The 13,267-nt window shown below is 41.9% G+C and overlaps 1 protein-coding gene across 11 annotated transcripts in view; it reads right to left on the bottom strand.

Moving 5' to 3' along the window:
* robo1 (roundabout, axon guidance receptor, homolog 1 (Drosophila)) overlaps positions 1-13,267 on the bottom strand; it is a 262,707-nt gene that overhangs the window by 31,689 nt on the left and 217,751 nt on the right. For all 11 annotated transcript variants that reach the window (XM_047161471.2, XM_053687578.1, XM_053687579.1 and 8 more), the window contains 7 exons: positions 11,790-11,961; positions 10,301-10,506; positions 6,785-6,866; positions 6,408-6,576; positions 4,957-5,123; positions 4,709-4,830; positions 443-677 (listed from right to left, as the gene is read on the bottom strand). In XM_047161471.2, coding sequence (XP_047017427.1) covers positions 443-677; positions 4,709-4,830; positions 4,957-5,123; positions 6,408-6,576; positions 6,785-6,866; positions 10,301-10,506; positions 11,790-11,961 — 1,153 coding nt within the window. The remainder of the gene's footprint in view (positions 1-442; positions 678-4,708; positions 4,831-4,956; positions 5,124-6,407; positions 6,577-6,784; positions 6,867-10,300; positions 10,507-11,789; positions 11,962-13,267) is intronic.

The following is a 13,267-nucleotide window of genomic DNA, read 5'->3' as shown; positions in this document are numbered from 1 at the left end:
TCTTATGGGCAGTTAAAAGCTTAAGAGCAAATCCAGCTGCTTTTCTAAACCTTTTTCACTGTTCAGTCTTTTCACACAGTCATTGCCCACTCACTCATACACACACACACACACACAGCAAGTAAAACGAATCCATGTGGAATAAAGGAACCACAGACGTGCACACCCTATGATCAATTAGCGAGGCATGTGTTTGACTACACATTTGATACATTTCAGTTTTCCCATCTGCTGTTTGGATTGCTTTCGCACTGCTGTTTCACACACTTCTGGCTCTTGAGTGCTCAAAAAAAAAAAAAGCTACAGCTGAAGTACAATTCAGCGTACAGCGGATTAAAGGAATCCGTGAGGAAGCCAGTGTGATGATACGCACAGCGCAGGTGTGATAGAATTTTCATTCGTTGCTAAGAGAGTGATCGTCTCAGAAACAGGAAGTCCTCACCTTCCTCCAGCGTCTTGCCCACTTTGACGTCGCTGTCCGTGCCCTGGAACTCGTTGAAGAAGGGTCGTATTTTGAACTCGTAGGTGGTGCCTTTGCGGAGCTGAGAGATCACGGCCGTGTACTCGGCAGGACTCCTGACCTCAAACACGGCCCAGTCGCTCCGCGTCTGCCCTGAGTCTGACGACACGCGGTACATCACCTTATAGCCCTGCATGTACTGGGACTGCTGCTCCACCTGCACACACACACACAACGCAACAACGTTACGGTACGGCTAATCGATAATGTTACAGTATGTCTAATCAACAATGTTGTACATAGAATCAACAATTTTACAGCACAGCTAATGAACAATGTTACAGCTAACCAACAACGTTACAGCTGATCAACAACGATACAATGCATAGGATCAACAATGTTACAGCTAATCAACATTATTACAGTGCAAAGGATCAACAATGTTACAGCTAATCAACAATGTTATAGTGCATGGGATAAACAATGTTTCAGCTAATCAACAATGTTACAGCGCATAGGATAAACAATGTTTCAGCTAATCAACAATGTTACAGCGCATAGGATAAACAATGTTTCAGCTAATCAACAATGTTACAGCGCATAGGATAAACAATGTTTCAGCTAATCAACAATGTTACAGCGCATAGGATAAACAATGTTTCAGCTAATCAACAATGTTACAGCGCATAGGATAAACAATGTTTCAGCTAATCAACAATGTTACAGCGCATAGGATCAGCAATGTTTCAGCTAATCAAAAATGTTACAGTGCGTAGGATCAACAATGTCACAGCGCATAGGATCAACAATGTTACAGCTAATCAACAACGTTACAGCGCATAGGATCAACAATGTTACAGCTGATCAACAACGTTACAGCACATAGGATCAAAAACATTACAGCACTGCTAGCGAGCAACTTTATATTACAGCTAATTAACATGAGAGTGTTACAGCACGGCTAAACAACAGCATTACGGCATGGCTAAAGTAAGAATGTTACAGTATAGCTACTGAACAATGTTACAGCAAAGCGAATCAACACCACTGCAGCGCGGCTAATCAAGTACCTGACAGTATGTCTAATCAACAATGTTACATAACGGCTAATCAACAGAGTTACAGTACGCCTAATAAAAATGTTACAGGATGTCTAATCAACAACGGTACAGCAAATTTAATCAACCTCACAGGACAGCTAATCAACCGGTGATATGCGAACTGAATTAGGAGTGGACAAATCATAGATTTGGTAGCTAGCTACAGTACAGTTCCAGTTTGCTATTCAGTCCATGTTTTGGTTGCATGGAAAACTAACTGACAAAGCATAGAAGTGGTAGCTAACATAATGTAATAGCTAGCCAGGTAAGCACATTAATATAGAGTAGATTACGGAAAACAAACAAGTTTTTGATCATTAATGTCAAGTTTGGTCAAAGTACTAATCCAAAACATGAGCATCTAAACATAGAAAAGTGTTATTACATCATAATATATCAGATTTCAATATGCAAATGTGTTCTATTGTGGTGGTGTTGGTGCCATTCCTGATTTGTATTTTCTGGATTTCTTGGTGAATTATTAAATTATTTAAAACGTGCTCTTCAAACCAGGGTTTTGGTGACGAGCATGCAGTGTGGGTGGTAAAGTAATTACATTTTTTATGTGTCACTGCGTCATAGCTGGAACTAACGGTTCTCATTACTGAAGCTCTGTCTTTCTGGTTTTGAGATGGACAGGCTGAACTTTCCGTAAAGAGCGCAATGATCTCACGCCAGGGAAAGACATTGTGAAGAAAGACATGGAAACACTTGATCGTCTGAGGAAATCCCACACTTCCAACTCTGAGTCTCCCAGACTTCTGGTGGCCTGAAGCTATCTCTTAGCAGATAATCTCTTGAGCCTGTTTCCAGCAGGATCTTGAGCTCTTTGTGCTAACCGCAAGCACGAGAACTCAGCCCAAGGTTTCAGCATAAATTAGCATACCATAGAGCAGCAGATTATGGCTAGGTCTTTGCTTCGTGTATTTCTGGGAAATCACAAGATTATGACCAAGTTCTTGTTGGAACAGTGAAACATCTTCAGGCTATGATTCTCCTACATCTGTCCCTATTAAGTACAAGGACTTGCAACGTTCCTATTTTACTTATCGATTTTGGGGCTTTCTTGTGACATGATTCAGAAGCCCTGGAGCGTTTTTTGTTTTTTTTTGTGGAAAGACAAGAATGGGATCTCCTCCATATGGTTCTAATACGGAGAACTGTGCAGCCTTGTAAAGACCATAGTGCTCGCTTGATCCAAGCCAATAAAACCTGTCGTCTCAGCTGCAATTCATTAAGCACTCAAAAAAGTGCGAAGGGTCCAAAATCCCGACACGAAACGACGTATGTGTGCATTTTACTACGAACACCGGCCTGGCTGGAGGAGAGGCGCTCACGGCACATTAAGCACATTTCCAGCACATTTCCAGCACACTGCAAATTTATTGCAGGTTCGAAAACATAAACTACAATCACAGACTCTACACGGGGTTCGTGAGTGGAAATGAGGAAGATGGCAGATGTGTCGGTTAAAGGAATACTCTACTGAGAAATGTACAGAAAACACATTCACGCCTAGTTAATTCATAATAGAACTCTGTAAATTGATGCCGTCATGAATTCTTGAGTCATAATATTTATATATCAAGCTTTCGAGATAGTACTACTTTTTACTAGCTGTATGGAAGAACCTTCAGGTAACTGGAATCACAGGCTACTTTATCACTCCAGTGTTGGGACGTTGGATCAGATTCCTTAACTGGTAGGATTTTCTCCACCCATGTAATTATCTTACGCATTTTCTCCCTTGCGCCATTCCCATCCTATCACACGACAGCTACCAACCGGGGAGGGTGAAGGCTAACACTATCTGCTAAGTGCTATCTGTCCTCTTCCACATACGTGAACTCACAGACCACTGTGATTGACAGGAGAGAGCGCGTATGCCCCTCCTACCCTGAGAGCACAGCCAACGTTTGCTCTCTTGGCTCCTGGTCATCGTCAGATTGCAATCTCCTGCCAACAAGGCGAACGCTTCTCTGTTGACTGAAGTGGATTACACTTTATGCAAATGAGCAGCTAACAATTGGAGTAGTTGTGGTACATTTCTCATTTTCACATAACTGAGAAACCCATGTTTCAGGGCTGCCAGAGCAACGGGACATTTGAGCCAGCACTTTTTAAACTACTGGGGCAGCACTAAGTGACCCAGCACTTCAGGCTATAACAGGCAGGTCTGACTCAGTTGAAAAACCAATCAAAAACTTCCATTTCAGCTGAGGGGTGGGACATTTCACCTAAAGGGGATCTCCTATGGGCAATAAAGGGTTAACCTGACTTCGGTGCTAACTGGCACTTCACAATCATATGTGCTGAATTGGTATCGCTAATGTTTCAATATTTTAAGTGACATATGCGCATATTCTGTGTTCTGAACCAATTACAGGAACATTTCTCAAATGACGCCCTTCAAATAAAGTAAGTAAGGCTTGTGGGAAAACCGTTTAGCGAGACAGACCGTTACTACAGCGGCAAGCAGCCTACTGAGGCACGTAAACATGGCTTCGATCTTATGTCTTCGGACAAATTTTTTGTTGTTGCTAGCTGCCTGTGGAGTAAAATGCAAAACGAAGCATGTGAGATCGAAACAATCTACTCTGACCTTCATTAATTCATTATTAATAGCTCAAATTTGATTAAATATCATTAAAAGCATAACATTTTTAACCCCCCACTCCACCACCACTACATTTGGAGTAGTGGTGCCACCCCTGCCATGTTATTTGTGTTTTTATGGTTCCACGTATTTGTTCCTGTACAGCTCGTGAGACTCTCCCTGTTGCTATGAGTTTCAAGTGTTTGATTTAGCCAAAAGGTGGCAGAAATGTTTTCGTTTCACTTTTGTTTCACACGTCACACAGTGATCTACTGATAGACATGGAAAGACTTCCATCCAGAATCGTATTTTATAGCAGGAAGACGATCTCTGATCAAGTGGGTCGTTTTATATTCGTTCTGAAGCTAGCCAGTGTTGATATCTCATTAGTCTGGCGCGATCAGTGAAACCGGCAGTGAACTAACGATAGATACGCCCAATGCCAATTAGCATTCAGCATAAAGCCGTTTCAGTGATGCGGGTGGTGTGAACTTCCAGAGAAGATGAGATCAGAGATGATCGGTGTAGCAAAAATGAAGAGAAGGTTCTTACTGTCCACTGCACACGGATGGAGGAGGAGGAAAGGATGGTTGGATTGTGGAGGTGGATGACAACGTCCCCGAGCTCCCTCTGGATCTGCCCGTGCTCCACTCCCTGACTGGTTGGAGGAATTTCTGCACACACACGCACAAAGACACAAAAAGAGTTTGTCTACTCATAACCCCTTAAAGACTGATTTTTATTGACGAATACAGTATATCTGCATGATTATTGCTCACTAACAGGGTTGTATAGCTCACCCTGGGTTTTTATGGCATCGCTGATGGGACTCGGGTCACTCAGTCCGTATGCGTTAGCCGCTCGGACCAGGAACAGGTAGACAGCGCTGGGCTTCAGGCCTTTCAACACATAGTTCTCAGTCCTCACATGTTCTGCTAGAGTGTGCCAGCTACTGCCTGATGCATGACTGCAGGAAAAACAACACTGGACACTTAACACAATTACGAAACAGTAATCCCATCCAACACTGCAGGTTCAAAACGCTGTGCTTTTTTTTTTACAGTTTATTTCAGAAACTGCATAAACAGTGGTCCAAGCTCTGACTGTTTCTCTTTTTTTAAATTAATATTTTACACACACACACACTGGCAGGAATCTGCACTGACTGCTACTCCAGCGAGAAAAACCTCACTCACCGGCCTGCTGATAGCCTGCGCTATAGGCCAGTCTTTTACACTACAGAATCTCCCAACCATGAAACCTGTTACAGTTGCAAATTGTTTCCCAATAAGTCCTCGACTTCAGCTACACGGCAAATCTGGAATCCATCCATCCATCCATCCATCCATTTTCCATACCGCTTATCCCACACAGGGGTCTATAACACGGAACTCAAGGTGGGGGACACCCCTGGATGGGGTGCCAACACATTACAGGGCACAACTGCACACACATTTCGCACACTATGGACAATCTGGAAATGCCAATCAGCCTACTGCGCATATCTTTGGACTGTTGGAGGAAACCGGAGTACCCAGAGGAAACCCCCGAAACACGGGGAGAACACGCAAGCTCCGCGCACTCAGTGTGGAGGTGGGAGTCGAACCCCCAATCCCGGACTAATCAAGGTTTTTTTTTTTTGTGTAAGCATGAAATATCGAATGTAAAAAAACTTAAACGATATTCATTGTTAAAAGAAAGCTGATCAACAAACCAGAAGTAATCGCAGCTGGGATGTGTGTGTAAATAAGTGCTTGGACCCCGATCATGACTACTGCTAGCGCTTATACTGTAAATGGACATTTCATGTTTGTTACAACGACCGATTGCTCTGTTTCATTTCGTTGTTTGCTTCTCTGGCGAGGTGGGACACAAGTCTAACGATTATGAGTTGTCACGGTGTTGTGGTTTTTGTAATGTTAGCTTGCTGTAGTTGGTGAAAAGTGGCATTAACAGAATAGCGAGATAAGCGTCAAGAGTGATTAGTGTTTAATCAGCAGGCGGTCTGTTATTTTTTGCTTCTTCTTTTTGCCAAGGAAACACTGCAGTTGTTCTGCTTGTATCTACTGCATCTTGCTTCGGTGTCTCTCGAACGTTTTTAGCCTTCTCGTACCCTTTCCCTTTGAACTGAACCGGCTTTTATCAGGACTTCAAAAAAAAATACAGAGCAGCAAATAATGTAAATTAAAAACGATCAATCAAATGATAGTTTCTTAGCATAAGTAGCGATTAGAGCTGAGGTTCCTGCTACCTGAAGGCCTCGATGATGTACGATGTGGGCGTGGCTCCGGAGTGGAGGTCAGGCTTCCAGGACAGAGACACGGTGGTGCGAGTGACATCGGTGACCTCGGGTTTGGAGGGAGCGCTGGGGATCAGGTTGGGGTCGGTGGGTCGTCCAGGCTGGACTCCAATACCAAACTCTGAAACAGGAGGGAAAGAAAAGATGGAAATGATAAAAAGAGAACAGGAAAGTCTGTCTGTCTCTCTCTCTGTTACCGTCACCTTGAGTTATTATAATGTCAGTCTCATATGAAGGTAGGAGATTACAGAGTCATTCATCTTTCATTTCCCTTCACTCTCTCGCCATCCACTCATCCTAAGTGTGTGTGCGTGTGTGTGCTTTACAACCTTGAACTTCCAGGTAGGACTTCCATGATGCTTCTCCGCTGGGACTGGAAGCTACACATGTATACACACCCATGTCTCCAAACTAAGTCAAACAAACAAAAACAAAAAGAGCGAACGAGTGAAAATATTTATCTATACAGCTTTTTGTTCCCTGACTTTACAATGCAATAGGCAACACGTGCTTGTAAAATGGCAGATATGTCTATCTGAGCGACAGTAAAACGATCAGACCATCCTCGAGCTTAGTGAAGACGTCAGGCTGAAATTTTCTCAGGAGTAGAGGAAGAAAAAAACAGACCTCATTTATCATTATTTTAGTGAAGTTGTGTGTAAATGTGTGTGCAATTCAAACCAAACTAAAATGTTCTGCTGGATTTACAAACGTTTTGGAAATGCTGATTTTCACTGTACTCGTGTGTGTATGTGGATCGCTCGCCCTTTCCTGACACAGCTCATATGCATTTTATGACGCCCACAAAACTCCATACAAGGTCAGGTGCTCTGAGAGCCAGGGGCACGAAATGAACAATCAGGGTAAAAGCCTGAAAGGCTGAAGTGGAGCTTATTTTGACTCACTTCTATGCCAGTAAAAGTATTTCATAATATCATAATATCAGTAATAATAAGAGAGCACTAAATCTTCCATCTGGTTTTTGTTTACAACTTATAGCTACGTGAAGACATGAGAAGGACATAAAGTTTTTTTTTTTCCCTTTCAAATTTATAGTATTTTACTGAATACTAGAGTTCTTTTGTACACACGTACAATTGATTTATGAATAAATCTATTCGTATCCAGCGTGATAAGTGAAGCCTATTGACGGAAATAAAATCAGAGAGTAACATCTGTAAAAAAAAAAATAATAATAATAAATTAAATAAAAAGTGTTGCAATGTCACAACTGTTACACTGTCACCATCCAGCTGGGTCTTTTGATCAGACAATTAATTCTGATTCTATCAGGAAAAACTCCCTCTCCTTGGCTCAACACACACACACTCTCTCAAACACACACACACACACTAGGAAACTGAGGCAAAAGACAGGATATTCAGCTCTCGCTAATTGGGGACGAGGGAGGGAGCGAGCAGACATGGATACAAAAAAAATGGGACCTCTACTTCCTACTTCTAGTTAAATTTTGTTTTATATGTAATAATTTAAAGCATAAAAGATCAGAACAGGCATAAAGTCTCAGTGGAGGACAAGTCTCAGTGTAGGACAACTATCAGTAAGTCTCAGTGGAGGACAAGTCTCATTGTAGGACAACTCTCAGTATGTCTCAGTGTAGGACGTCTCAGTATGTCTCAGTGGAGGACAAGTCTCAGTGTAGGACAACTATCAGTAAGTCTCAGTGTAGGACAAGTCTCATTGTAGGACGTCTCAGTAAGTCTCAGTGTAGGATAGGACAAATCTCAGTGTAGGACGTCTCAGTATGTCTCAGTGGAGGACAAGTCTCAGTGTAGGACAACTCTCAGTATGTCTCAGTGTAGGACAAGTCTCAGTGAGCATGGGCATGTTCCTCTTCATGTTCCTGAGATTCTCGCCATTCATACTTTTCCAAAACCTTTTTTTTCACCACTAATTCTACTACAAAAACTCCTGCTACTGTCAGTGGCATCTTCATTGGCAGCTGTATTTCACACTTTTCTCATTTATATTACAGTCAGACATTATTCTGAATGTTTCACAGAAATGAATCACAATTCATTTCAAGATTCCAAGTAAACAACACACCCTCTCTCTACGTCCCTCTCTATATCTCTCTCTACGTCCCTCTCTATATCTCTCTCTAGATCTCTCTCTATATCTCTCTCTACGTCCCTCTCTATATCTCTCTCTAGATCTCTCTCTATATCTCTCTCTACGTCCCTCTCTATATCTCTCTCTACATCCCTCTCTATATCTCTCTCTATATCTCTCTCTACATCCCTCTCTATATCCCTCTCTACATCCCTCTCTACATCCCTCTCTATATCCCTCTCTACATCCCTCTCTACATCCCTCTCTACATCTCTCTCTATATCTCTCTCTACGTCCCTCTCTATATCTCTCTCTCTATGTCCCTCTCTACAGCCCTCTCTATCTCTCTCTCTCTCTCTCTCTCTACGTCCCTCTCTACGTCTCTCTCTCTACATCTCTCTCTACGTCTCTCTCTGTGTCCCTCTCTATCTCTCTCTCTACGTTTCTCTTTCTATCTCTCTGTCTCTCCTTGTCTGTCTCTATCCCTCTCTCTTTAGCTCTGTCGCTCTCTCCCTCTCTCTTTCTACCTCTCTGCCTGTCTCTGTCTCCCACATTCTTTCTCTCTCTGTCCCAATATATCCCTCTCTCTCTCTCTCTCTCTCTCTCTCATCTGTTCTGACTAACCATATTAAAAATGACCTTTGACCTTGGCCCAGTGGAAATGCGTACACCAACACATAAATGGTGAAAGAAACGTTTTGCGACTCAGTGAGTCTCCGGATTTGAATCCGGTGTTGAAAACCCGTGGTCTGAGTTAAAGACTCGCACAAACCTGAGAGCATAAAGGAGATTTATTTAACAGGGATGCACCGACGCCCCACTCCTCAGTGCTCGGTGCTTATTATCGTCGCATTGCAACATTACTAGATCTGTGATTTAAAGTACATTACTTTGTGCTTTGCTGATGAATACATCTGCTGAAAGATCGACGCGCAGCACAGAGCAAAGTCTGCCAGAGAAACAAGCGACGAGGCGCAAACTCCCTCAGTTCCCGACACGTTTGTCGAGATTCTACAGGAAAGCGCCCCGATCCACTGCAGTGCCACGACAAGCACAGCTACGCACTCCATTGCTTGTGGAAAATACCTGCACGAGGGTATTTATCCGCCCCAAGCACCATCTCAGAGACTGAGAGACTATTCAGTGCGGCATCTCACGTTTTTGATGAGAAGAAGAACCGTCTCTCCTGCCAGAAAACTGGGCAACTCTTGCTCTCAAAGAAAAACCTGCCACTTTGGCTTAAATAGAAAGCAGGCCAATTTGCCATGTGTATAGCGATTACATAAAAATTTGTGTAGTGCTGCAAAACTTTCTGCGTGACTTCAGGCTACATCTGTCGTTGTTGTTTACCGTTTGAGGATGGTTTTAGTTCCATTGCTGCTGTTAATCTTTAATTCATGTGGAAATACGTTTACATAAACAGAACAGAGGCCATGTTCATTACTCGACTGCTGTTTTGCATATCGTAATAGCTTTCTAGAACTTCACCTTATTTGGATAATTGGACAAAAAAAAAACGAATCTGTTCAATTTGATCGTTACAGAGCTGAACGAAGAATAATATATTTAATATCGTTTCTGTTTGCACGTGTTCATTTCCGTAAAAGCGTGATCATTTTATTTGCCTTGTAGTTTTTTCAATTCAGATTCATTCCATTCGGTGCTTCACTGGTATTTAATATCGGACAATAATAACATTCCGTCCCACTTGATGACTGCGAATGTGCTGGTGTCTCGTCGTGTACTGCTCAGTCATGTTCTCGGTGTCGTACCTTGGCGGAGCGGATCTGCAGAGCGCCCGAGTCCAGCTGCTTGACCCGGGAGTCATGAGTGGACACCAGGACTCCGTCTTTCTTCCACAGGATGGTGGGTGGAGGCGTTCCCAGCACCTTGCATCCCAGAACCACCGTACCATCGACAGGCACCGTGTGATTGGTGGGTCCCCGACGGATAACAGGCGGAGGCCGGTCTGAAATAACTAAATCAGACAGAGAGCGAGAGAGAGAGAGAGAGAGAGAGAGAGAATCAACACATTCATGAGCTTGGAATTGAATATAAATTGAAAGAGAGAGAGAGGGAACAAGTGAGGGAAGCTAATTTTTTCAACTGGAAGCAATTTTCGATTCTCTCAGCAGCAGTAGCCAAGCGACGGCAGGCGAAAGAAAGGCGATTAACAGCGCTGACATTCCGAGTGCCGGGCTCTTTGTAAAACGTATAAACAACGTGCCGGAGAATGTTCTCTCACGCACATGCACATACAAGTGCACGCTCCGACACGTGCTCTAATGCATGTGCCGAGTTTAAAACAGGAGATTAAAACACGAGCGTAAACACCAACTGCTGAGATAATCAATCAATTTAATTACGACTATTAAATCAACGTTTATGCACTGTATAAACATGAGAGAACATAAACGAGCAAAAAAATATATAACGTTTTGGTATTGCTAGCTTTATTAGCGGTTATGTCTTTAAGCTTACTGCAAAGTGCAAAAAATAGATTTTTTTTATTACTGACATGAAACAGCAATAAATACTGTAATCACCCGGACACTGTAATTGTAACTGTAGTTATGGGGGGAGAAGAAAAGTTTTTATGGCTGCCTGGCTCAGGAGAAAGTTTTCTATTTCTCACTAACCAATGACAGAAATGTTGTAAAGCTGCTCAGGTCATCCGTCCACTAGGTGGCGATCTTGGTGTAAGTAGTATAAGCGAAAAAACTTGCCGTGTTTTTTTTATTTCTTTTTTTTTTAATCAGATGTGTTAAAAAGCAAGCTTCGCCATCATTTAGTGAAAGGTTTACGTATCACTCGTATCCAGTCGCAGGCGCCCCCTTGTGGTGTGAAAAGAATAAAAACTGCCAAGTACTATAAGTAGCTATGTTTACACATCCAGTACTGTGAGTTTTTATCGCTGCAAACCGCCAGTCACTGTACTAGGAAGTCGCCAGTAGGCGTTCTTACTACTGGTTGCATAGTAACATTTATTAAACTTGCGGTTTCAAATATCCATGGGAAATATCGTGTGTGGGTACAAACTGAGAAAACCGGAGGACGGGATTCATTTAATTTATTAATTAATTAATTTATTTATTTGTACAATTAATACAGCGTTGTAGATTTCTCCTCCGTTTTCGACGGACACTTTTCTCTTGCATCGGTCAGCAACCCTAATACACTGTTTTTAATGTGTGTGGGTTTTTTAATTTTTTTTAAATGTTTGTGCGCACGTGTGTGTGCGTGTGTGCGTGTGTTTCTTACTATCAGTGACCTCCAGCAGAGCTTTAGTGATCACGCTTCCTGCGATGTTGAGCGCCTGGCAGCTGTAGTAACCGCTGTCTCCGCGCTCCACTCCAGTGATGGTCAGATCACCAGTCTGAGAGACGGAGAAGCGGCTGGAGGACTGAGGAGGCTGAGAGGAGAACAGCAGGTTCTGCAGCGGAGAATGAAGTTGAGGAGAGAACTGTAACGGAATTTTACTAAGGGGAAAAAAAACAAAAAAGCAACAACAAAAGCACCGGACACCGATGTCTGAAGTGAAGCTGCTCGGTTTGGAACACGGTCCAGTCGTATTTCCGACAGTCCAAGCATGTGTGTGTGTGTGTGTGTGTGTGTGTGTATATGTGTGTGTGGTTCCTCCCCCAGAACTGTAGGTGTGCTTAATAAGCACAGCTGGAGCTGTAACAGTGCAGGATTCATAAATCTGTCTCACAGCGTGAGAGGGGCCGTGCTACGCACTTATTACCGAACCGCGATAAATCATCAGGAAATAAAGATGTTTGGAGTGAAAGCAGATCTGTCTCAGTATTAGCTGGCGAACATGGCTTATTAATAATGCGGAAAAAAAAAAAAAATAAAAAAGATGGGATATTTTGGCAAGCATAACTAGGAATTGTGGATGTAAATACAATTTGCTAAAAAGGCTAAAAGGCTATGCTATATGAAAACCACGCAAGAAAAATAAATCCCCGGCAGCATCTTGTTATTAGCAAATTATTCGAAAATAAGAAGTTTTCATAAGTATAGCGTTCTTACAATGTAAAATGTCTCGTGATTATGTGGAATCCTGACAGTTACGTTATTTTCATATGGAAGTGAGCTACCGTTAAAGCAAGCAAACAATAAATAAATAAAAAATTCAGGAAAAAAAAATCCTTGAAATAAAGGAGATGCTTTGTATAAACAGCGATATGTTTTTTTTTTTTTTACATATATATATATATATATATAACAACAAGAAACTTTTCTTGGAATGACGAGACGTTTTTCTCAGAACAATAAAATGTTTTTCGCGTAATAACGAGATGCTTTTGTAACAAGACCCTTTCTAACAACTCTATAATGAGATGCTTAATACTGTAATAGTAATAAGATGTTCATCGCATAACAATGAGATGGTTTCTAATACCAGGGTGTTTTTTAAACGAGACGCTTTGCTTGTAATAACGAGATGTTTTTCACATAATAACGAGATACTTTTCTCGTAACAAGATGTTTTCCTCATACCAACAAGATACTTTTCTCGTAATCATGAAACATTTTTTAATAACAATAAAATGATTTCATAATAATAATAATAATAATAAGGAGATGCTTTTTTCAATACACTTTCTAATAACTATAATAAATATTACACATACTAATCGTTCTTCTAATAATAACGACGAGATGTTTTTCCTCACAATAACGAGACGGTTTCTAATAAGATGTTTATCTCGTAATAACGAGATGCTTTTCAC

Source organism: Ictalurus punctatus, chromosome 17, assembly GCF_001660625.3.
Source record: "Ictalurus punctatus breed USDA103 chromosome 17, Coco_2.0, whole genome shotgun sequence".
Taxonomy (NCBI): Eukaryota; Metazoa; Chordata; class Actinopteri; order Siluriformes; family Ictaluridae; genus Ictalurus; species Ictalurus punctatus.
Note: the sequence above shows the minus strand (reverse complement) of the source record. Positions and strands in the feature narration are given on the sequence as shown.